The 24,862-nt window shown below is 49.5% G+C and overlaps 1 protein-coding gene across 4 annotated transcripts in view; it reads right to left on the reverse strand.

Moving 5' to 3' along the window:
* BAG6 (BAG cochaperone 6) overlaps positions 1-24,862 on the reverse strand; it is a 54,306-nt gene that overhangs the window by 5,655 nt on the left and 23,789 nt on the right. For all 4 annotated transcript variants that reach the window (XM_032209314.1, XM_032209313.1, XM_032209315.1 and 1 more), the window contains exons 5-22: positions 22,405-22,458; positions 21,340-21,414; positions 21,060-21,235; positions 20,121-20,250; positions 18,880-19,077; positions 18,428-18,725; positions 17,712-17,798; positions 17,503-17,610; positions 16,027-16,139; positions 15,845-15,929; positions 13,360-13,700; positions 12,201-12,546; positions 9,563-9,732; positions 8,679-8,732; positions 4,739-4,841; positions 4,518-4,642; positions 1,303-1,449; positions 632-691 (exon numbers count right to left, since the gene is read on the reverse strand). In XM_032209314.1, the coding sequence (XP_032065205.1) occupies positions 632-691; positions 1,303-1,449; positions 4,518-4,642; positions 4,739-4,841; positions 8,679-8,732; positions 9,563-9,732; positions 12,201-12,546; positions 13,360-13,700; positions 15,845-15,929; positions 16,027-16,139; positions 17,503-17,610; positions 17,712-17,798; positions 18,428-18,725; positions 18,880-19,077; positions 20,121-20,250; positions 21,060-21,235; positions 21,340-21,414; positions 22,405-22,458 (2,670 nt within the window). The remainder of the gene's footprint in view (positions 1-631; positions 692-1,302; positions 1,450-4,517; positions 4,643-4,738; positions 4,842-8,678; positions 8,733-9,562; positions 9,733-12,200; positions 12,547-13,359; positions 13,701-15,844; positions 15,930-16,026; positions 16,140-17,502; positions 17,611-17,711; positions 17,799-18,427; positions 18,726-18,879; positions 19,078-20,120; positions 20,251-21,059; positions 21,236-21,339; positions 21,415-22,404; positions 22,459-24,862) is intronic.

Below are 24,862 nucleotides of genomic sequence, written 5' to 3' on the forward strand. Positions count from 1 at the left end.
TAAGGTTGCTGACCCCTGGACTAGATGACCTACAAGGTCCCTTCCAACTCTGCTAATCTGTATCTAATCTGTATCAAACTGTCCCACCTCGGCTCCATTTGAATCTGACTGTATCACCAAACCATGATTGGAATGGGGGATAGAAACCCCGCCCCCTAGGGAGCCAAGAGGACTGTGATTGGAAGGCATGGGTGGCTGGGAGGGAACTGAGGAATTCATGTGCTCCATCTGTGGCCTGGGAGAATCTCGACACCTCAAGGTTGAACGATGAGAGTCTTCTGAGCCGAGCAGACTGCATCCCACCACTGTTCTAAGTACTTGATAGGCTGGTGGTAAATCAATACTCCCATTGACTGCCATGAGAAAACCTCATTCTTCCATCTGCACTGTACAAGCAGCACCTCGCAGCAAGGTGCACGCATCAGAAACCGGGAGTTCATTTTCAGGGGCGTGCCCACGCCCTGATGGTAATGCGCCCATTAGGGGGAAAAAAAAACTGAAGATCTCAACAGATGCTAATCATCACCTACTCCTTCCAAGCTCTACCATGATCTCACGTCCTTGTGAAAGAAACACATCCGTCGCACAGACGGCCTGGAAGTGTGCTAAAAAGCCCCTCCCGCTCCATTACCTGCACGGTCTCTGGAGCCTGTTCTGCAACCTGGACGTCCATGGGCTCTTCGGGAGCAGCCTGAGAAGGGGCAAGGAAAAAGAAGGTATCAAAGCCCCTGCAGTGCACTCTGGGCCTTTCCCTGCCGTCTTCCTCCTCTCGACCCTGCTCGGCTCACAGCCAGCTTCTGAGAGGCAAAGCACTACTATGCTATAGGACAGGGTTGTCAAACTCTGGCCCGCGATGCTACCCTGAAAACAGTGAAGGACCAGGCCGTGGTGCCTCTGCCGCATACAGCCCCCCCCCCCCCCCGAGCTCCCTTATGCCCGTGCCTTATCCTGCCAGCTGAAAGATAGGCTCCGCTTCGATCATGACTGCCAGTCCCCAAAGCTCTTAGCAATAGCAATAGCAGTTAGACTTATATACCGCTTCATAGGGCTTTCAGCCCTCTCTAAGCGGTTTACACAGTCAGCATATTGCCCCCAACAACAATCCGGGTTCTCATTTTACCCACCTCGGAAGGATGGAAGGCTGAGTCAACCCTGAGCCAGTGAGATTTGAACAGCCGAACTGCTGAACTGCAGTCAGCTGAAGTAGCCTGCAGTGCTGCATTTAACCACTGCGCCACCTCGGCTCCTTAGGAATGTGTTTTCCCTGCTCTTTCGTCCCATGGATTTCACCATGTCCCTTACCTGTGGGAGGTCGCCCACCCTGCGGACATATTGCAAGATCTGTTCCTCTGTGACGGGCATGTGCTCCAGGATGACTTGCAGGCGCATGCTCATCATGGTGGTGAGCCAGCTCACCAAGGACGGGTTCATGTCTGCTGACATCCGCCTCTGAGGAGAGGAGGGGAGACGGAAGGTGGAGAGGACAGGGCAGGGGGAGAGGAGAGGGGGGAAGAGGAGGGGAGGGGGGAGGGGGGAAGAGGAGGGGAGGGGGGAGGGAGGAGAGGAGAGGGGGGAAGAGGAGGGGAGGGGGGGAGGGAGGAGAGGGAAGAGGAGAGAAGGGGAGGAGAGAAGAGGAGGGAGGGGGAGAGGGACGGGGACAGGGAAGGGGATGGGAGGAGGAGGGAGGGGGAGAGGAGAGAGGGGAGGGGAAGGGACAGGAGGGGAGGGGGAGAGGAAGGGAGGGGAAGAGAGAAGAGGGGAAGAGGGAGAAGGGGGAAGAGGAGAGCAGAGAAGGGGGAAGAGGAGAGCAGAGAAGGGGAAGGGAGGGCAGAGGAGAGGGAATGGGAGAGGGAGGAGGAGGGGGGAGAAGAGTGGAGTGGAGAGGAGAAGGGGGGGAAAAATTGTAAATAATTCTTTCCAAGTCCACTGTAATATTGAAGAGTCATCAAGTGACTACCTGTACTATACAGGTACTCCTTGAGTTACAACCACAACTGAGTCCAATATTTCTGTTGCTGAGTGAGACGTTTGTTAAGTGAATTTTGCCCCATTTTATGACCTTTCTTGCCATAGTTAAGTGACTGCAGCTGTTAAGCTAGTAAGACGGTTGCTAAGTGAATCAGGCTTCCCCATGGACTTTGCCTGTCAGAAGGTCGCAAAAGGAGATCATATGCCATCTCAAAGGTCATAAATATGAACCAGTTGCCAAGAGCCGGGATTTGATGACGTGACCCTGGGGATGCTTCTGTGCTCGTGTGAAAAATGGTCACAGGTCGCTTTTTTCAGCGCTGTTGTAACTTTGATCACTAAACAAACTGTTGTAAGTCGAGGATCACGTGTAGCCTTTAGAAGTGATGGGACTTTTGTCACATCGTTCTGGCCAAGCACCACAGCAGCCCAATGCAAGATTTCCTCTCCTCCACTTGCCTGCACGCTCCGTGATAGAGGGAGGCAGCAACTCCCACCTCCAGATTACACAAAAATGTTCTTCGAACGGTCGGAACAGAGTTGGAAGGGACCTTGGAGGTCTTCTAGTCCAGCCCCCTGCTCAAGCAGGAGACTCCATACCATTTCACACCAGTCCAGTCTCTTCTTAAAAACCTCCAGTGATGAAGCATCTGAAGGAAAACTGTTCCAGTAGTTTATTATTCTGTCAGGAAATTTCTCCTCAGTTCTAAGTTGCTTCTCTCCTTGATTAGTTTCCACCCATTGCTTCTTGTTCTGCCCTCAGGTGCTTTGGAGAATAGCTTGACTCCCTCTTCTTTGTGGAAACCCCTGAGATATCGGAACTCTGCAAGTTACACCAGCACTGGAAAAAAGTGACTTATGACTATTTTCCATACATATCCTTTGTAGTATCCCCATAATCCAGGGCTGTTAAACTTACAGCCCATGGACCGGATGCCACACGTTCTGGCCACGCCCAGTTTAGCAAAAAGGGGGGGGGATCCCGATATGTCCCACTGTGACAACGCGAGTTTGACACCTTTGCCATAGTGGGATGTTTGGCAACTGGCTTATCTTTAGTCCTTCTTTTCTCTAGACCCATGATGGCAAATCTTTGGCACACGTGCGGAAGTGGCAGGCAAGAGCATCTCTCTGGGCATGCCAGCCTGTCCCCCCCTTTGCTCTTCCGGGTTCCAATGTGTGCTGGCCAGTTGGTCTTCGCGCTTATGGGAGCAATGGGAACCGGAAGAGCAGCTCCCCAGTACGTGAGCGGGCGATGGGAAGCTGAATGATGGCTTCCGGCACACGCATGCACGCCAGCCAGGCCAGCTGACTGAAAAGGTTTGCCAACACTGCTCTAGACCAGAGGCCCTTGAGAGCTCAGGGACCCCTGAATTCGTAATTTTAAATCCTGCGGACGACTAATAGGATCTGCATAATGACTGCCTGGGTGGGCGTGGCAAGGTGGTCATACGCGATGGCACTCATGTCAAGGGGCTCCTTGCCAGCCTCTACTAGCCACTCCTCACCCGCCTTAGGGCGCCAACAGGAAGCAGTTAAGAGTTGGCAGAACAACTCTGTTCAAATTGGATCTGACCGAGAAGGAGGCTCAGCAGAAACACCTCACTGAGGACTACGAGCATAAGCTTTCCAAGCAGAGGGAACACCTGTGGGAGTGCAAGGCCAGGTACTGGTGCCTGAAGGCTCAATGGGCTGAGGTAGTCAGCCAGTTGCAGGCCATGATGCAGTCCCACTGGAACAAGGCCCTCCAGCTCTTCGCCACCAGCGACACATCCCTCCAGCCTTCGCCCTAAGCCCCACACCAGGAGGCCGAAGCAGACCCCAAGTCGGAATTTCTGTCCCCCTCCGACCCACACAAAAAAGCCCCAAAGGGGGAGACTCTCTGCAGCAACACAAGCATTCATTGTACGTATCAAGCCTAAGGGCCGTAGTTTGAGGACTCCTGATTTAGTGCAATATAAAAAATTCAAATAATTTTGTGGATCACCAATTTTTTCTCAGTTCGTGACCGCTGCTCTAGTTGACACAAATACCAGTTTTCACAGGAATTGTGAGTGGAAGCTCGGCTCACAGGTTGAGCAGGAAAAGCATTTTCCTTGTTTCACATTGTTTTCCTGTGCTCTGCTTGGAGAATCCAAGCATGGGTTAACTTTGTACATTAGCCTAGAGACTGAGTTATGAAATTGTTGACCATCTATCTATCCCAGGGGACATAGTTTGAGGAGCCCTGATTTAGTGCAATATAACAAATGCAAATAATTTTGTTGTGGACCACCAACATTTTCTCACGGACCACCAGTTGGCGGCCGCTGCTCTAGACTATAGCCAAAACCAGTTCCTGCAACCCTTCTCCTAATATTTTAGCCTCCAGGGCTTTTAATCATCTTAGTTTAGGGCTCTCGAAGCTTGGCAACTTTAAGACTTGTGGACTTCAACTGCTGGGAGTCCAGAAGTCTTAAAGTTGCCAAGGTTGGAGGCCCCTGTCTTAGTTGATTGATGAAAGAGGACCTCCTCCTTCAAGCAGGGCAACTGCGCGACCTGTTACTCACAATGCGGTCATTGATGACGGTGGTGAGAGCCGTCTGCTCCCCTCGCAGGCAGTAAAGGTTCAGCGCCAAGCACTCAAAGAGACCCTGGTTGCACAGCTCAAGCAGTCGGTAGCCAAAGGTGTGATCTACAACCAAAAGTTGCAACCGTGATTAGAAAAGCCAGCGCATCGTTCTCTCCCTTCCGGGGAAAGCAGTCCTTCCGCTCCAGCCCGACTTCCTACCGGTGCAGTGCAAGATATGCGTGGCAATTCGGTTGAACTGCTCTTGCAGGAACTCCAGATTGGTGCGGGTAATGTCGACGCCATCTTGGACTTGGACTGAGGCCTAAAAGGAGGGAGGGGTGGGGAGATGACAACAACAGGTAACAAACCAAGAGTGGTTAGAGGGCAGTACTGCAGGCTACTTCAGCTGATTGCTAGCTGCAGTTTAGCAGTTTGTATCTCGCCAGCCTCAAGGTTGAATCGGCCTTCCATCCTTCCGAGGTGGGTAAAATGAGGACCCAGATTGTTGGGGGCAAGAGGCTGACTCTTGTCCCTCCCTCCCTCCCTTCCTATTTCATCCTGACTAGCTCAAGTGTGACAATCTTCCGAGGTGGGTAAAATGAGGACCCAGATTGTTGGGGGCAAGAGGCTGACTCTTGTCCCTCCTTCCCTCCTTCCCTCCTTTCCTTCCTTCCTTTCTTCTTTCCTTCCTTCCTTCCTTCCTTCCTATTTGATCCTGACCAGCTCAAGTGTGACAATCTTCCGAGGTGGGTAAAATGAGGACCCAGATTGTTGGGGGCAAGAGGCTGACTCTTGTCCCTCCCTCCCTCCCTTCCTCCCTCCCTCCCTTCCGCCCTTCCTTCCTTCCTATTTGAACCTGACCAGCTCAAGTGTCACAATCTTCCGAGGTGGGTAAAATGAGGACCCAGATTGTTGGGGGCAAGAGGCTGACTCTTGTCCGTCCCTCCCTCCCTCCCTCCCTCCCTCCCTCCCTCCCTCCCTCCCTTCCTTCCTTCCTATTTGATCCTGACCAGCTCAAGTGTGACAATCTTCCGAGGTGGGTAAAAAGAGCCAAGGTGGCGCAGTGGTTAAATGCAGCACTGCAGGCTACTGCTAGATCAGCAGGTCAGCGGTTCAAATCTCACCGGCTCAGGGTTGACTCAGCCTTCCATCCTTCCGAGGTGGGTAAAATGAGGACCCAGATTGTTGGGGGCAATATGCTGACTCTCTGTAAACCGCTTAGAGAGGCCTGAAAGGCCTATGAAGCGGTATATAAGTCTACTGCTATTGCTATAATGAGGACCCAGATTGTTGGGGGGGAATAGGCTGACTCTGTAAATCGCTTAGAGAGAGTAAAAGCACTATGAAGCAGTATATAAGTGCTATTGTTATTGTTGTTTTTTCTTTTCCAAATGAAGAAAAAAAAAGCCAATTTCTCTTGGAGCAGAACTTCTGCTTTCAAAGAATAAAGGAAAGAGCATATCGGTCTGACCCTGGTTATAGCCAGTCCTTGACATACAACTGTTATGGGATCTGCCCATTATGGTCGTTAGGTCTGGCTGGTCCCATGGCGCACCTAATTTTACAAACTTTTGGTAAAATTCATTTAGCATTGACTTTGATGTCAAGTACACTTAAGACCGGTGATTCACTTAACACCAGTCTGAAGGGGGTCTGTCATCAAACACATGGCACAGTTGTTAAGTGAACCGAACCAATGGTTCGTTATTGACGTGCTTTTTGCTAAAAAAAAAAACTGAAAGCGCCCGTTTGCAGCAAAACCGGATGTCAGGCCTGCAGCCATCTTTTCTTTTGGATCTTTGGCCTGCCACACTTTCTAATATTCTATTATGCCGTTCCTATTGTGGGAAAATGGGAGGGGGGATTGTACGGAATTAGATGGCATATAGCCATAACAACATTCTTTCTAGAAAGCCAAGGTCATCTTTGTTTCTATATCTCTGCATCTGACCAGAACTGGTTGGGTGGAACTGCAAACATGGCAATGGGAGATTGTGATGGACTTGTGGGTGTGGGGGGCAAGATCTTAAACTTTCAACTGGGTGGGGAAAACTTTCAGATTCAGTTTTTCCCAGATGTGCCAACATGACCCTCTTAATAAATTGGAACTTTGAGCAATACTTTGCCTCAGACTCTGATTTAATTTTGGATGCTCTTTGGAATGCTGACACCGTAGTTAAGAGACACAGCCACGTGACCTGGGACACTGCAAATGGCTGCTAATGTTGCCGGATGCATGAAGTTGAGTCAGGTGATTACGGAGAGGGTCCGAAAGCCAGAACTTTGAATCCAGGTCACAACTCCCTTTTTCAGGTCACTCACATATTGGTAGCTTTAGTGGTTGTTTAATGCCATGGTGGCCCAGTGGTTAGAATGCAACAATGCGGGCGCAACTCTTCCCACAGTCTGGAGTTCGATCCTAACCAGCTCAAGGTTTAATCAGCCTCCCAGCCGTCTGAGGTCAGTAAAATGAGGATCCAGATTGTTTGTTTGGGGGTGGGGGTGGGGAATAGGCTGACTGTGTCAAACAGTGTGTAAGTCCAAGTGCTATTACTATGCTATTATAACCACCATGGCGCGGTGGTTAGAATGCAGTATTGCAGGTTAATTCTGCCAGCAGTTCGATCCTGACCAGCTCAAGGTTGACTCAGCCTTTAAAATGAGAGCCCAGATTGTTGGGGGCAACAGACTGAAATTGTAAACCATTCAGATAGGATTGTAAATCACTGGAAAGCGGTATATAGGTCTGAGTGCTATTGCCCGATTGTAGGTCAAGGATTCTATGCGCATATAAAAGATGAGAGTTCTATATCCAAAAATTTCTCAGCAGTCGCAGATGTCAAGGAGGCAACCTTGACGCAAGAGCCGAGGTGGCACAGTGGTTAGGGTGCAGTACTGCAGGCCACTTCAGCTGACTGTTATCTGCAGTTCAGCGGTTCTAATCTCACCGGCTCAAGGTTGACTCAGCCTTCCATCCTTCCGAGGTGGGTGAAATGAGAACCCAGACTGTGGGGGCGATATGCTGACTCTGTAAACCGCTTAGAGAGGGCTGAAAGCCCTATGAAGCGGTATATAAGTCTGCTACTGCTATTGCTAACCTGAATCCATCTAAACTAAATGTGGGCATTTTATGTCCTGTGGGCAGTGGGCAATAAGGGGCAGTGGGCAATAAGGGGCAGTGGGCAATAAGGGGCGGAACGACAGCAGTGTCAGGGGCAGGGCATTAGTGCACATCAGTGGAAGAGAGGTGGCATCGGTGAAGGGCAGGGCAGCTGCCAATGTCAAGGGAGCAGCAGTGGCAACATCAGAGGCGGGGAGCAGTCAATGCCAGGGAGCAGCAGTGGCCCTCCAATTTAACAGTGCCAGCATCCCATGTGGCCTCCCGGTTAAAATTAATTGCCCACTCCTGATCTAAACTCATTCGCCTCACAGTTTAAGGACTGGTTTTATATTATAGCTAGACCATGCTGGGTTTTGTTTGAGTGCAACTCACAAATTGGATGCCAACTTGTGATTTTAATATAGAGTGTATTTGTTATTTATTATTTTGCTCTATATATATATTTTTTAACTAGGTATTGCAGGGATGGTGAACCTTTTCGGCAGCGAGTGCCAAAAAGGGAGCACATGCAATCCGGAAGAAGAGCTGCCCAGGGCACAGGCACGCTCCCGAAAATGAACTCCCGGTTTCTGGGACACGCACATGCACCGGACCAACTAGTCTTCCAGGTTTCTGGCACGCATGCATGCGTGGCGATGCATCATCTGGCCGCTGCGCATGCTCACGTCAGGAAAAGGGAAGAGCAGCTCTTCCAGTTTCCGGCACTGCCGTATGCACGAAGGCCAGCTGACTGTCACACGCACATGGGTGCCAGACACTCAAAAGAGGAGAGGAACGGGCAATGCTGCGCATACCAGGCAACATGGTTCCGTGTGCCACTTCAGACACATGTGCCACAGGTTCGCCATCACTGGTCTATTGGCTGGAATGTTTTTAACTTTTAACTCTGGTCTTTGACTGTAATAAACACTCCCTTCACTTGACTAAACCCACTGAGACCTTCATCCCAAGCAGAGAGGCTGGTTGCACATCCCATTCCCCAGCCCAAGCCCTTCAGCTCCATCAAAGCAAAGGAAGGAAAAGCGGAATCAGACTTACAAAACTCTCCCGGATGTATTCCTCCAAGCCATTGATCAAATTGTAGGTGGCCATCTGAAAGAAGCCAAAGGAGAGGGCAAATTATTGAACCTGAGCAGCAGTTAAAAAGCTGGAAGAATGAGAAAATACCAACACAGGAGGAAACTATTCGGAAGATAATGGAATGTGCCGAAATGAGTAGACTTACATTTGAAATTAGAGAACAGGAGGATGAGCAATTTTATAAGGTACGGGATTTGTTTTACCAATGGTTGGATAAAAAAACCTGGAAATGAAATTGCTTATTAATGTACTACTAGAAAGTTATAGTCATTGTTATGAAAGTTTTTTTTCCTTTCTTTTTTTGCTATGAAATAGAGTGTTTGATCATATGCCATACAAAGGACAATAATGTATTCCATGTACAAGAATGGGATGATTTGAATCCTATATATAATTGTAAGCATTGACCATGTTATTATACTGGTAAGATTTTTATATGTAAAATGGACTAATGATGATGTAATGAATAATTGATACACATATGAATTGAAATGTTCAATAACTACTTGCATTAGCAATGGGAAACTATTTCTGGAGTTGAATATATCACACTATAAGTATTGTATAGTCTGGATGATTAATATTAACGGTAACCTGAACACATAATGCTCAATGATAGTGATGTATTTAGTTATGTTTGATGGATAATCAGTGATCTTATTTTTAATTGTAAAAACTGATGCACAAAAGTTTGTAACCAAACGACATGCTTGACGAAATTGAGGAAAGTTTTTTATATGAGTTGTTTTGTTTTTGTTGGTTTTAAAAATAAAAAAAATATATTTATATAAAAAAAAAGAGGTGGAAGAAGGAAGATCCGGGCGAGGAGGAGCCCATCTCACCTGGACGTTGCGGTCGGTGGGCTCCTGGCCGTGCAAGTACTCTTCCCGGAAGAAGCGGCTGAGCTGGGGCTGAATCCGCTGCAGGGGCTGGAACTGGCCGTGAAGCAGCATCACCATGTCAACCATGGAGAAGTTCTGGCAGATCAAAGAGAGCAGGTCTCCAAAGAAGCCTGCAAAACAAAGAGGAGCAAAAAATAAAGAGGCGGGCGGGGGGGGGGGTGTGAGGTGTCACCGGTGTTAGGGATGTAACCCTAGTCTTGGCTTGACAATGTATATAAGCCACGATTGTAACAAATGTATCTGTTACTTTAAATGTAAGAGAGAGGTAATTGGATGCTATTGCTTTAAGCAACCATATAAGGAGGAAGGGACTTGTACGGAGTTCTCCCTGATGCTCCTGCTGTTTCCTGAGTTTACTGATTTTACTGATTCTACTGTTGTTCCTGATAGTTACTGACTGTTACTGTATATGCTTAGTATTTGGAGAGAAGACTGTGTATAGGATGGTGGCTAGTCTGTATGTTAGTTACCTGTCTACATGGTGAATTGTGAGTTGAGCACAAAAGTTCCTGGTCGAGACCAGCAGGATTATTACCGCTTTATAAAACTTTAGTAAGAAGCCACACCTGGAACATCGCATCTGGTTTTGGTCACCAAATTACAAAAAAGACGTTGAGACGTTGGGAAAAAATGCAAGAGAAGAGCAACTAGACCTGCAATCCACTAGACCAGGGGTCAGCAACCTTAAACACTCAAAAGAGCCATTTGGATCCATTTCCCACAGAAGAGAAAACACCGGGAGCCACAAAACCTACCAGGGATTGAAAAGCTCAATAAATTGCGTGCCGGTGGGCATTGCACATTGGCGGTTGTGACACATATTTTGAGGGACAGGGAGCCGCAGCAGAGGGATGAAAGAGCCACATGCAGCTCCAGAGCCGCTGGTTGCTGGCCCCTGAACTAGACTGTTGCCTTCTGGCAGAAGGTACAGAACAATTAAAACTCAGACTTCTGAATAAGCTTTTATCCCAGAGCTCAGCAATGAACTAAAGGGCCACCCCACTTGAGAGACCGCCTGCTGCCAATTACCTCCCAAAGACCCATTAGATCGCACAGGGTCGCCCTCCTCCGGGTTCCATCCACCAGCCAATGCCATCTGGCTACGACCCAGGGGAGGGCCTTCTCTGTCGCAGCTCCGGCCCTTTGGAACGAACTCCCCGCGGAGATTCGGACCCTCACCTCTCTCCCGGCTTTCCGAAAAGCCGTTAAGACCTGGCTGTGCCGGCAGGCCTGGGGTTGATGAGCTCCCTTTCCCTCTCGACAAGTGTGGTTGTTGGTTATTTTAAATGGCTATTTTGTATTGCATGTTCCCCTTCCCGTTGGAGTTGTTCGCCGCCCTGAGTCCCTTTTAGGGAATAGGGCGGCATATAAATAAAATGAAACTTCAAACTTCAAACTTCAAACTTCACCCATCGGTGAGCTGTCGGACAGCACTACTTGGTCTGTTGTGTGGATGCTTGGGGTGGTTTAGCAGCGGGGAATTTTTGGTGGGTGGGGCTATGTTTGGAGATTGTCATGTGTGTTGGGCCTGGTCTCTGGGTGTTATGTGAATTTCGTTGTATGAGTAGAAGTTGTGGGTGCTCCATCACTGGAGGTTTTGAAGAAAAGACTGGGCAGCCACTTGTCTGAAATGGTATTGGGCTTCCTGCTTGAACAGGACTATGAAACCTCCGAGGTCCCTTCCAATTCTATTCTGATTACCGTATTTTTCGGAGTATAAAACGCACCTTTTTTCCTCAAAAAAGAGGCTGAAAACCTGGGTGCGTCTTATACACTGAATACAGCATTTTTTGCCTCCTAAAACCCCGCCCCTTCACCAAAATGACCGTGCAGAGCCCATAGAAGGCTTTCAGAGAGCTCCTGGGGGCTGGGAGGGCAGAAATGAGCCTAAAAATGGGCTGTTTTTGCTCAATTTTGCCCCCCCAGCCCCCGAGCACTCTATAAGCTTCCTAAAGGCTATTCATGCCCTTTTTTTGCTTGTTTTTGGCCCCTCCACCCCACCCCACCAGCATTCTATAAGCCTTCTAAGGGCTATTCATGCCCTTTTTTGGAAAAAAACCAGCCTGATTTTCACGAAAAACAGGCGTTCTTGGAAGGTCTGCAAAGTGCAAAATCTTTTTAAAAAAATTTTTTTGCCTCTTCAAAACCTTGGTGCATCTTATACTCTGGTGTGTCTTATACTCCAAAAAATAGGATAATTGATTGGTGGAAGACTTAGCAGCAGGAGCACAGATAACTTGACTAGGCACATCCCATGGGGAAAAAACAACAGGGGAATCTCTGGAAGAGCCAGTGAAGCCAACGAGTAGCTAAACAGGACTATTTTTAATCCCATGCCAGGCCCAGATGAGATGCTGGTGGATCAAAATGAACTCTAAACATGAACTCCTCATCTGCACTAGGAAACATGCCTACGTTGGGAGGGTTACAAAGACAGCAAACCAAAGTCTCCGAATATTCAAAAATAAACCATTTCCTCCTTTTTTCTTTTTTTGACCACTCAACATGGTTTTGAGACTGAGGCCACGGGGGAGAGAGTAAAGAATACAGCAAGTCCCATAATCAAAGAAGGCCTTACCCAGAGCGCCTTCTGTGCCTGGCTCAAAGATGTTGCTGGTGCCGCTGAGGCGCTGGATGAAGTCGGCGATGCTCTCCGTGCTGCCTTGCTGGGCGCTGAGGGAGCCCATCATGGAGGACAGCACCCCCTGGACCACGCTGGTGAAGAACTCGGGAGGCAAAGCATCCGCTGAGGCGCCCCCGCGCCCCCCGCTGCCCAGGCTGGCCGAGAACCCCTCCGGTCCACTTTGGGGGGCCGAGGGAGGATGGAGCGAAGAAGAAGCGGCCGGCTGTGGAGGAGGAGGAGGAGGAGGAGGAGGCGCCATCTGCTCGGGAGGGTTTGGGGGACCTCCCCCCATTTGCGTCGCCTGGGAGGAAAAAGGGGGAGAGACGGATGCTCGGAAAGAGCGGCAAGAAATTTGGGAGGCCTCAAGGCCCAGCTTCTTTTCAGTTCAAAAGAGAGGGAAGACTGACAGAGGAAGGAGTCTGGAAAGACAGATGGAGATCGGGAGAATTTGGCATTACGATTTCTAAGGAAGCCATCCTAGGATGGGATGCCCATGGAGGTTCTCACAGCTGGATTCGGGCCCAGCATCTTCAGACCAATCATGATTTGAAAAAAGGAAAAGGGAACCAACAAGACAAACCTCCCCCCTTCCCCAAAAAAACCCCCAGATTTTGGGGTGCCCAATGCATGTGCTTTGTGGCTTAGTGCTGGCTCAGAGACTCGGGTGAGGTTGTCCTAGCAGGGCAGACAGACAAGCTGCTGTCATTCAGACGGTACTTGTTCAAACACTCCTTCTCCAAACTAAAACAAGGAGAGGCAACTATTTGGGAGGAAGGAAGGAAGAGAGAGAAAGAGAGAATGAGGAAGAGAGAGGAAGGAGAAAAGGAAGAGAGAATGAGAGAGAGAGAGAGAGAATGAAAGACAGGAGAGAAAGTGAAGCGAGGGAAGGGAGAGGGGTGAGGGGAAAGAGAGAGAAGGGAGGGGAAGGAGAGAGGGGGAGGGGAGAGAGCAGAGAGAAAGAGAAGGGAAGAGAGGGGAAGGGAGAGATGGGTGGGAGAGAAAGAAGGGAAGGAGAGAGAAAAAGAGAAAAGAGAAGGGATAGGAAAGAGGAAGGGAAAGGAAAAGAGGGGAGGGAGAGGCTGAGGGAGAGGGAGGGAGGGAGAGAGAAACTCACCTGAAGGAAGTCTGTCATGCCTTGCAGAAAAGCAGGCACGCCGGGCATAGCCACCGTGATGGTGGGAGACCCCACCCCTGCCACCCCCGCCATGCTGGAGCCTGCCGCCCCCAGGATGTTCCCCAGCAGTTGAGAGAACTGGAGCTCAGTGGCAGCCGCAGGAGTCTGGCCCGAGGGCATGGGACCTCCCGGGGCCCCAGCTGAACTGCCCCCCGCGGCCGTCGTGGCCGTGTTGGTGGTGCCAGCGCTGGCGGAAGCTGTGGGAGGGGAGGCAGAGGTGCTGGTGCTGAAAGTAGCGTGGCTGCTGACAGAGGTCGACGAAGAAGCCCCGCTGCCCTGAGCTGGAAATACAAGACAAGAGAGGGCCGCTGGATCAAGCAAGAGAAGGCGATGGCGGATGACGCCTAGTCTGCCATCAAACTTTCCAACAGCACTTAGATTTATATACCGCTTCATGGTGCTTTATAGCCCTCTCTAAGCACTTCTGCAGAGTCAGCCTATTGCCCCCACCCACAACAATCTGGCTCCTCATTTTACCCACCTCGGAAGGATGGAAGGCTGAGTCAACCTTGAGCTGGTCAGGATCGAACTCCTGGCAGAGGGCAGTTAGCCTGCAATACTGCCTCCTGACCACTGCGCCACAACGGCTCCTAGGTGACCTTGCTGTCAATTCCCTTCCCAAAGAAGACAATCCACCACTAGAAATGGACCTTACAACTTCCTGTTCTGTTCTCCGATTCTTAAAGCATTCCAGGTCCTTCATTCCAAGTAAATTTCTAGCTCAAGAAAATCCACCCATTTTGGGCTTTGACACAGGTAGCCCTCAACTTACGATGGTTCATTTAGGGATCAGGGAAAAAACACCAGGGAAAAAAACTAGGACTGATGACCGTTTTTTTCACTTACGACCACCGCAGTAACCCCATGACCGTGTGATCAAAATTCAGAACGCTTGGCAACTGACTCATATTTATGACGGTTGCAGTGTCCTGGATCACAGGATACCCTTTTCTGACCTTTGGACCAGCAAAGTCCATGGGGAAGCTAGGAGTCATTCAACAACCGTTTTGTAACTTAACAACTGCAGTGATTCACTAAACATAAGAGCCGAGGTGGCGCAGTGGTTAAAGTGCAGCACTGCAGGCTACTTCAGCTGACTGTTAGCTGCAGTTCGGCTGTTCAAATCTCACCGGCTCAGGGTTGACTCAGCCTTCCATCCTTCCGAGGTGGGTATAATGAGGACCCGGATTGTTGTTGGGGGCAATATGCTGACTCTGTAAACCGCTTAGAGAGGGCTGAAAGCCCTATGAAGCGGTATATAAGTCTAACTGCTATTGCTATTGCTAAACAGCCGTGGCGAGGAAGGTTGTAAAACGGAGCAAAACTTATTTAGCAACAGAAAGTTTGGACTCCACTGTGTTTTTAAGTCAAGGAATACCTGTACTTCTACCCTGCCTTCCTCCCTCCCTCTTTCTCCCTTTTTTGAAAATACCATATTTTTCGGAGTATAAGAGGCACCGGAGGATAAGACGGACCAAGATTTTGAAGAGGTAAATTTTTTTTAAAACGTTTCTGCACTCTGAAGGCCTCCCAAACCCTCTGCACATCTCATTTTGTATGGAAAACGGGGCACGCAGAGAGTTTGAGAGACCTGCAAAGTGCTCCTGGGGATTTGGGAACAAAAGTGAGCCAAAAACTGCCCATTTTTGCGAAAATGGGTCTGTTTTTTTTGCAAAAAAAGGGGGGGCATGCATAGGCTTTGGGAGGCTTGTAGAGTGCTCCTGGGGGTTGGGGGGCAAAAACGAGCAAAAAATGGCCTTTTTGCTCGTTTTTGCTCTTCCCAGCCCCCAGGAGCACTCTGGAAGCCTCCTAAAGGCTATGCACGGCCATTTTGGTGAAGGGGTGGCGTTTCAGGCGGTCAAAAATGCTGTATTCGGTGTATTAAGACGCATCTAGATTTTCACCCTCTTTTTTTGAGGGAAAAAGGGTGCATCTTATACTCCAAAAAATACGATAAGTTTTAAATAAACCCACTCCGATAAGATCTCACAGGATGGGCCTTCTCCGGGTGCCGTCAACTAGACAATGTCGTTTGGCGGCTCCTCGGAGGAGGGCCTTCTCTGTAGCTGCCCTGGCCCTATGGAACGATCTACCCCCCGAGATCCGGACCCTCCCCACTCTCGCGGCCTTCCGCAAGGCTATTAAGACCTGGCTTTTCCAGCAGGCCTGGGGCTGTTGACCTCTTGAATGAGGTCCAGCCCCACTAAGGTTGAGTGCATGTTGTGTCTTTTTTAACCTGCCTTGCCTTCTACTTTTTAAACTTTTTAGTATTCTTTTTAATTGTTTTTACGTAAGCCACCCGGAGTCCTTCGGGATTGGGCGGCATATAAATTTATTAAACATTAACATTAACAAACATTCCTGCATCTCAAACTCCTCAGCCCCCACTCCGGGACGTCCAGGCTCCCTGTCCATGGAAACTTACCCACTATCACAGGCTGCATGAGAAGCTGTCCCACCAATCCGCTGATCATCTGGGCTAAGGAAGCATTGCCACCCATGCCTGGGCCCTATGTGGAAAGGAGGAGGTTTTATTTCAAGAGGCGGAAAGTACCACGGATAAAGCGCCCCATCACCCACCAAGATCTCCCACCCCTCGGGTCTCACCCCTTGTCCTACTCCCTGGGGAGACCCCGCGTGGGTGGGCCGCACCGAAGGAGCAGAAGGCCTGGCAATCACTACGCGTGTCGGAGCCGATGGGAAACTGGGGACCTGCTGGCCTAGAGCACACACACAGACAAAAAAAAAGAGAGAACGTGGGTAGTCCTTGAAATACGACGTTCATTTTGTGACCATTCAAATTACAACAGCAACGGGAGAAGTGACTTGTGACCGTTTGACAGTTATGACTTTGGTAGCATTCTCCAGGATTACGCAATCAAAATTCAGAACCCTTGGCAACTGCTTCATACTTGCGACCGTCGCTGTGTCTTGAGGTTATGAGATCCCCTTTTGAGACTGGCAAGCAAAGCCAAGGGGGAAGCCAGATTCACTTAACAACCGGACTAGTAACTTATCAACCGCAGGGATTCACTTAACAACTGTGGCAAGAAAGGTTGTAAAATGGGGCAAAACTCAATTAACAAACATCTCACTTAACAACAGAAAATTGGGACTCAATTGTGGTCGTAAGTTGAGGACTACTTATGTATCAAGATCAGGGTCTTGGGCACTCCATGGAGGAGGCTTAGCTCTCAGGGATCTGGCAGATCCGCCCTGCTCCCCATTTCAGGGAGAACACCCCTTGTTACAAGTAGTCCTTGACTTACAATCACAATCGAGCCCAAAATTTCTGTTGCTAAGTGAGACAGTTGTCAAGTGAGCTTTGCCGCATGTCACAACCTTTCTTGCCACAGTTGTTAAGTGAACCGCTGCAGTTGTTAAAGTTAGTCACACGGTTGTTAACTGACTCTCGCTTCCTCAGGGACTTTTGCTTGTCAGAAGGTCGCAAAAGGGGATCACAAGACTCCAGGACACTGCAACCGTCACAAATATAAGTCAGTTGCCAAGCGTCTGAATTTGGATCACGTAACCCTGGGGAGGCCTGCAAGGATTGGAAGCGGGAATAATGGTTGTCACTTTTCAGTGCTGTTGTAATTTCAAACAGTCACTAAATGAACTCTTGTTAAGTCGAGGGCTACCTATCCAGTGGTGGGATTCAGCCGGTTCGCGCCGGTTCAAGTGAACCGGTGGTTAAAATTACCCACCCACCTCCCACTATCAAAGTGGATCCTGGGCTCTGCGCTGCAATGGAGAAACGGGCAACAGAACGGCTGGCACGAGGGAAGGTGAAGGCCCCTTTCCCTTTCTTCTCCCTGCTCCTCCTCCTTTTCTCGTGCCGGCCGATCCATTGACCATTTCTCCATTGCAGAGCAGTGCAGCGCCCGGGATCAACAACTGATTCGTCCAGGGTCAGGTTGGCCGCCGCGGGAGGCTCGTCCTCCATGTGCGGCAGAACTGGAGGACGAGGATGGGTCATGCCTCCCACAACAGCCAACCTGACCCTGGGCCAACCAGTTGTTAAATTATTATGAATCCCACCACTGTACCTACATGCTTCCTTTCTCCTCCTTGGCTGCTTACCTGTAGCTGCTGAGGCTGCCGCTGCCATGGCTTGTTGTGTTATCTGGTGGGCAACCGCCTGCATGAACTCCGGTGGGAGGCTGGGTAGAGGCATGTGGGCACCGCTACCTGGAGAGAAGCAAGGGCAGAGCACGAGGCGAAATCAACAGGGCCGGAAATGGGCAAACCCACAGCCGGCCCCCCAGATCGGCAGGACCCATTTTCCTTACCCATCCCTTGGGAGTGTCCGGTTGAACCAGCGGGTCCCATTGATGGCACTCCACCGGCACTGCCACTGCCCAACTGGGAGCTGGAGTCTAGAGAGGGAGAAAAGGAAGTGGACTTCAAAAATTGATCGTAGATCAATTTCTTTCCCCTGATTTCTCTTTCTCTGGATGGTCTGGATTTCACTTCATGTAATATTTCTCCCACCCCCTCCCCAGTAACCCAGCTGCTTGTCAGGGTGCGCACAGGCTCCGCACACTGTGGAACAAAGGTACATGCAGGAATCAACTTTGTTCGTTTTGTTCGGTTTAAACTCTGAAACTCCGTTTTGACTCTGTGCTCCTTGTGGCCTTGTAATTGCCAGTTAGGTCTTTGGCAGCGTTTCAAGGGAGATAAAGATAGGTGCTTCTCCGGAAAAACTGTGACAAACTTCTATCGGACTCTTTACAAACTATTTGGGACTCCTTACGGGCCGTGAATGAACATAATTCACAGCCGTTGAAACAAAAAGAGGGTTTGGGGGACTAAGCGTGTGCTTTTCACTGCCTCAGGAAGCCTAGATCAGAACCTCATTGAGTTACTGAAATGTCTACAAGAAAACAACCAAGCTCAGAAACCCCCCAAGACCCCAAAGTTCACCCCTGAGCTACAAATATTGTCTTCTACTGAGCATAACCTTCCAAAACAGCCCTGATCTCTCTATCAGGCCTCCCAAACTCACCCTGTATGTTCATGTGCATCATAACCATAGGCTCGACTGTCTGGTGTGAAATGCGGATGACACGGGGGTGGCCGGGTTGAGAGGCCTGCGGCGGGACAGGGGTGACCCCCGGGGAGTGGGAAGGAGGTGAGCCTTCGGAGGGCTGAGTCGACTCCACGGGACTGGAAGTGCGAGGCTGAGCTGTGGGAGCGGCCTGGGCAGCAGCAGCGGCGGCAGCAGCAGCAGCCGAGCCTTCTAGGTTGGTCTGGACGGTGCGGCCACCGTTGCCCGTCATGGTGACGGTGGTTCCAACGTTAATCTGAAGCGAGAACACGGGAGGAAGAAACAGGGGGTCTTCTGCGCTCTCCCTCGCTGAGCTCTCTTCGCCCAGCCGAGGGAAACCGGAGCCATGACCCACATCCATTTCCCGGTTTGAGGAAAGGCACCCCGGCCTTCAGGGGCTGAGGCCTCACCTGGATAGGGATGGCGGCTTGCTGCAGGACCATGGGAGCTGTGTAATGGGACATCGGCCGCACCACGTGGAGGTGGCGGGGGGCGCTGCAGGAGAGATTGCAGCGCAAGTCCGAGAGGGCGACAAAGGTGTTACCCAGCAGGCGCAGCGACTCTCCCACCAGGTTGATAATACGTTGGTCCTCTTCGCGCCCTTCCGTCTGGCAAAAGAAAAGCAGGGGATTTGAATAAAATGAAGCGGGGGAGGAGGGGAATTGTTTCTTAGAAAGCCTAAAAATCACCCCCAAACCTCGCTGAGTGAGATCAAAAAAAACCTCTGAGCCCAGAAAAGGAGCGTGCGGCTCAGGTGATTAGGACGCTGGGTTGGAGGCTAGCAAGCCCACGTTCGAGACCCAAGCAATGCTGAGGGGAAGGGTGAGCTCCCGTCACTTGCTCCAGCTTCTTGGTGGGGACACAAAAATAGCAGTAGCAATAGCAGTTAGACTTATATACCACTTCATAGGGCTTTCAGCCCTCTCTAAGCAGTTTACCAAGTCAGCATTATTGCCCCCACAGTCCGGGTCCTCATTTCACCCACCTCGGAAGGATGGAAGGCTGAGTCAACCTTGAGCTGGTGAGATTTGAACCGCTGAACTGCAGATAGCAGTCAGCTGAAGTGGCCTGCAGTACTGCACCCTAACCACTGTGCCACCTCGGCTCCTTCCATGGGTGTACCTGTTCTGTGGATGTAGCTTGGTGGGCGTGACATGGCTTGGTGGGCATGGCAGGGGAAGGATACTGCAAAATCCCCATTCCCTCCCGATCAGCTGGGACTCGGGAGGCAGAGAATTGATGGGGGCGGGGCCAGTCAGAGGTGGTATTTACCGGTTCTCCAAGCTACTCAAAATTTCAGCTACCGGTTCCCCAGAACTGGTCAGAAGTTGCTGAATACCACCTCAGGGTGTCCCGCAGGGAACGGTGATGTCACCAGCTGATCCTTTCAATCCGGAAGCGCTTTAAACAGCGGCTCAGACCCAAACAGGATGGGGGAACCAAGCCGAGAACTGAGGCCTCTTCAACCGAAGGACTGAAGGCCAGCGCATACATCGAAAGAATACTTTTAACGACAAACCAAATGGTTTCCATGGAAATAAAGACACTGACCCAGCTTCAGATCCCCAGCAAATGCGGAAATAAGGGGTAAAATGGCGGCCTCGCAGGTCAAAGTTCAACTTTCGGTTTTTTAAAACCAGACATCTCTTACGTTGTTGTTGTAGTCGGCAGTGCCAGCAGTTCCCAGGACCTCCTCGTATCTCTGCAGGAAAGGCTGGAGTCTGCTCTCCAACCCACGAAGCTCGCCCAGAACCTCCACATACTCTCCAGGTGACGGGTGGCTACAGGAACAGAGAAAGGCCCTCACCATCTTGCTCAGTGACTGCCCCTTGCCTCCTCTGGGAAACAGCTCGTATCCCTCCAGCTCAAGGCTGCCCTTTACCCTTACTTGGTACAGCCCACCTCTATAGTTCCCACCAAGGTTCCTCATCTGCCCTGATCTGTTGGCACCAGGCTGGCTTGAAGGGGGGGAGGGAACTCCACGTAGCCCACCCTAGAGAGCTCTTGACATCTCTTTGTCAGCGTTCTGACCGAGGCTTCCCAAGAGCACGAAACAAACTCCTTGTCCCGCAAAAACCTCTTTTACTAATTTACTGTGAATTCTGCTCATTCACAGCCGGCAAGGAGGATTTACGATCAAAGACCTTATCTGGTTTGGAGAGCTGCCAGCCCCATATCTGCAGAACTTGGCAAGGAGTCTTGGAGAGTCACGAACCAATTAAGCAAACTAATTGTCTCCTGCAAACTCCATTCCCCTTTTGCTCCTCTTTTATTTCCCCTGGGAGGGGCCATTCACCGTCCACCTGTGGCCTTACTCCCAAGTCAACCTGTTCTTTAGCTGTTCCCTTTGTCTGGCAACTCTGTGCATGCGCACACTGGGAAGAGGCTCCAGCTGTTTGTCTGCCTCACTGATGTCTGATTCTGAAGCCAGATGGCCTTGTTCCCCTCTGCCTCTGACACAGAGCCCTCATCTGAGCCGTCCCCAGACTCCAGGACTGGTCCAGGTTCCTCCCCAACCTCCTCACTATCTGAATCTGCTGCTAGCTCCGCTGGCCACTAGCGGACCACAACAGGCGGGCAGCCTCCTTACTTGGGGGCAGCTGCTTCAGTCCCTGGGGGAGGCTCACTCCCAAAGGGCGGCGTTTCCTCTGCTGGCGTGGGCTCCTGGGGAGGCTCTGATTCGGTGCCCGTCATTGGCTCCCTTTCAGTCGGGCTGGCAGATGGTGTATCCTCGGATCCCACAGCACTATGGTCACTGGTGTTACCCTAAAGAAAAGGAACAAGGTGATCTCCAGGCCCTGGAAGGCGTTTCCGGGCCGCAATTCTACATTCCTGCTTTGTGTTCCCCGGAGTTAAAAACTGGCTCTCACCTCTAGTCGGTTCAGGATACCTTGAATGTCCCGTAACATATGCTGGGCCATAACAAGACGGACACGAGGTTCACTCTGCGAGGAGGAAAAAACGCCCTGTTATTGGAAGGCCTGAGAGGACCTCGAATCAGAATTCCTCCTGCCCTCTAGATCCCTCCTTGGGTAAAACCAACTCTTCTCATTTCTTGATTTCCTTAAGGCCATGTCTGGGCCCTCTTGTCCTCCCCGAGTTGAATCGACTCACCCCACAGCCCCTTTCTAAATCTGTGATCATCCTGCCTCCTTTTCAGTTTTGACCCGTATTGCTTTTCTACTTACTTGGTCCCTTAAGCCAAGGTTTGTTTCCTGTAGCCATGATGGCTCTGCTAAGCCCTCGGGCAGAAAGAACCCCTATGTGCTACTAACACAAAACCTCCCTGTCTAACAGAAGAGGCAGACGGGGAACCTAAGATCATTTAAGTAAAGGAGACATCAAGCTTTCTACGTCCCAATTTCCTCCATCTAAGGCAGAGGTCCTCGGACTTTTTGAACAGGGGGCCAATTCACGGTCCCTCAGACTGTTGGGGGGGGGCAGACTGGCTGGGCGGGCGTGGCTAGGTGGTCATATGTCTGGGCAATTCTTCTATCCCTGAAGAATTGCAAATATTTTTCACATTGAGAGTCTTCCTAAATTGAGCTTTCCAGAGTCTAAACATCTTTTTTCTATCATGGTGACCAAAACTTTTCAATCAACAAACTTTGTAAAAATAAAAAAAGTAAAAGGTGGGGGGCTTTTCTAGAAGTCAAATAACAATCTAAGCCCGTTTCTCAACCTTGGCGACTTTTAAGTCCTGTGGACTTCAGCTCCCAGAATCCCCCAGCCAGCTGGCTGGGGAATTCTGGGAGTTGAAGTCCACAGGACTTAAAAGTCCCCAAGGTTGAGAAACACTGATTCTAAGCGGCCTCTTAATCAACCAGATATCCTTACATCCTGCTACAATCAAGAGTCCCGGTTATGCCCCCCATATTAAAACAAATCCATCCATTTTAGCATTAAAATTCTGTCCTTCCCAACGCAACTTGTACCTGAATAGGAGCCTGGTCCATATTTATATGAACGTCCACAGACGATCCATCGTTCTTTGGAAAGCAGGGAGTGGGAAATAGACAGAGAAAAAAATTAAAAGGACCAAAAAGAAAAAAGGAGGTAGGTGTGTGCAGGAGAAAAGAACAAAACAGAGCAGAAAGAAGGTAAAAACTAAAATAAAACCACACACAACCCAGTAGATCAAATTGCAACATCATCCAAGGGCTGCTTCCCACCCCAATGTGGTAGATTCTTGAAATTACACATCACTTGAAAGATACTTTTCTTGAAATAAGGCCAAATACCAAGGTTTATTATTTTCATGGCTTTCCCTCTGTCACAAATCACGATTAGTACACTGTTCGGACATGAATGTGCGCTCTTCGGAGTTTGTTTATGCTCCTGTGAATTCAAGACCATGTATCACGAGTCCAATAACTTCCCAAACAGGTGCAGGAGTAAAAAGAAATATTAATTATAAAGATAAAGGTAAGGGTTCCCCTCGCACATATGTGCTAGTCATTCCTCAGTGTTCATCTCCATTTCAAAGCCAAAAAGGCAGTGCTATCCGAAGACATCTCCTTGGTCATGTGGCTGGTATGACTAAAGGCTGAAGGCGCATGGAACTTTGTTACTTTCCCACCAAAGGTGGTCCGTATTTTTTCTACTTGCATTTTTGCATGCTTTCGAACTGCTACGTTGGCAGAGGCTGGGACAAGTAACGGGAGCTCACTCCGTTACGTGGCGCTCGGGATTCGAACTTCCGTCCTTTCTGATTAACAAAACTCAGCATCTTAAGTCACTGAGCCACCACATCCCTTTATTTAATTTACCTTCAATAATTATAGGAAGGAACAAATAATGACTTCCAAAGAGGCCTTCTAGAATTCTTTAGCCACTTCTTGTTTCGGTTTTTATTTTTATTCCGCATGCACCACAAAGGAATTAGAAACAGCGTTGTTTTTTTTAAGATGGGGCAGAATTTTATGGGAGGTGCCGTATTTTTCAGAGTATAAGACGCACCAAGGTTTTGAAAAGGCAAATTAAAAAAAATAAAAGGTTTTGCACTCTGCAAACCACCCAAAAATGCCAGTTTTTAGTGGAAATGGGCCCAGTTTTTTTTTTTAAAAAGGGCATGAATAGCCTTTAGGAGGCTTATAGAGTGCTCCTGGGAGCTGAGGAGCAAAATTGAGCAAATAACGAGCCGGTTTTTGCTCATTTCTGACCTCCCCACTCTCCAGGAGCTCTCTGAAAGCCTTCTAAAGGCTCTGCACGGTCATTTTGGTGAAGGGAGCAGGGTTTCGGGAGGCAAAAAATGCTGTATTTAGCGTATAAGACACACCCAGATTTTCAGCCTCTTTTTTCAGAGAAAAAGGTGTGTCTTATACTCTGAAAAATACGGTAAATTGCACTGACTTCAAAGGGGTTGAATTCCAAATGGACACACTCAGAAATGTGGATCCTCAGGCATGGAGGCTCATAGGCTAAACATCCCTAAATGTTTATTATTCGAAGCATATTCACCAGGCTGTGTAATTTCAGAAAAGGCTTTCGCAATACCCGCTTTGCTTGCCACTCTGTTCTCAAACATAAGCCCTCTTCCCAAACCTTGTTTAAAGATGGATACAGGCTACCTGGACGATCGTCAAGTCAGGAATACAGAGAAAGATACGAGAGGGAGAGAGAAGAGAGAAGGAGATTGATCCTGACCAGCCACACTAAGGTACATCCCCCCCACCCAAGAGATTGTCATTTCTTAGTATGGCTGAATATAAGTAGTCCTCGGTTTATGACAGTTCATTTAGTGACCTTTTGAAGTTACAACGGTACTGGGGGGGAAATGATTGAGGACCGTTTTTCACACTTACAACCGTTGCCGCATCCCCAACAGTCCACGTGATTTACATTCAGATGTTTTGACAACTGACTCACATTTATGACAGTGGCAGTGTCCCGAGATCAGGTGATTTCCCTTTTGCTAATCATCTGAGCAGTAAAGTTCAACGGGGAAACCCAGATTCATTTAACAACTGTGCAACTCATTTAACAACAGCAGCGGTTCAATTAACAAAACGGGAGGAGGAAAGTCATAAAAAATGGGGCAAAAACTCAAAATCCGTTGAACAAAATTTCTCACCCCAACGATCGCGTGATCGAACTCCAGATGCTTGGCAACTGACTCACTTTTATGACGGTGGCAGTGTGCCGGGGGATCATGCGATCACCTTTGGCAAACCTTCCGACAAGTAGAGTTCAATGGGGAAGCCAGTGATTCGCTTAGCAACTGTGGCAAGGAAAGTCACAAAGCAGGACAAAACTCCCTTAGCTTACTGGTGAAATACAATTTTTTTACTACCGGTTCTGTGGGCGTGGCTTGGTGGGCGTGGCTTGGTGGGAATGCCAGGGGAAGGATACTGCAAAATCTCCATTCCCTCCCCACTCTGGGGCCAGTCAGAG

Source organism: Thamnophis elegans, chromosome 2 (genome assembly GCF_009769535.1).
Source record: "Thamnophis elegans isolate rThaEle1 chromosome 2, rThaEle1.pri, whole genome shotgun sequence".
In the NCBI taxonomy this organism is placed as follows: domain Eukaryota; kingdom Metazoa; phylum Chordata; class Lepidosauria; order Squamata; family Colubridae; genus Thamnophis; species Thamnophis elegans.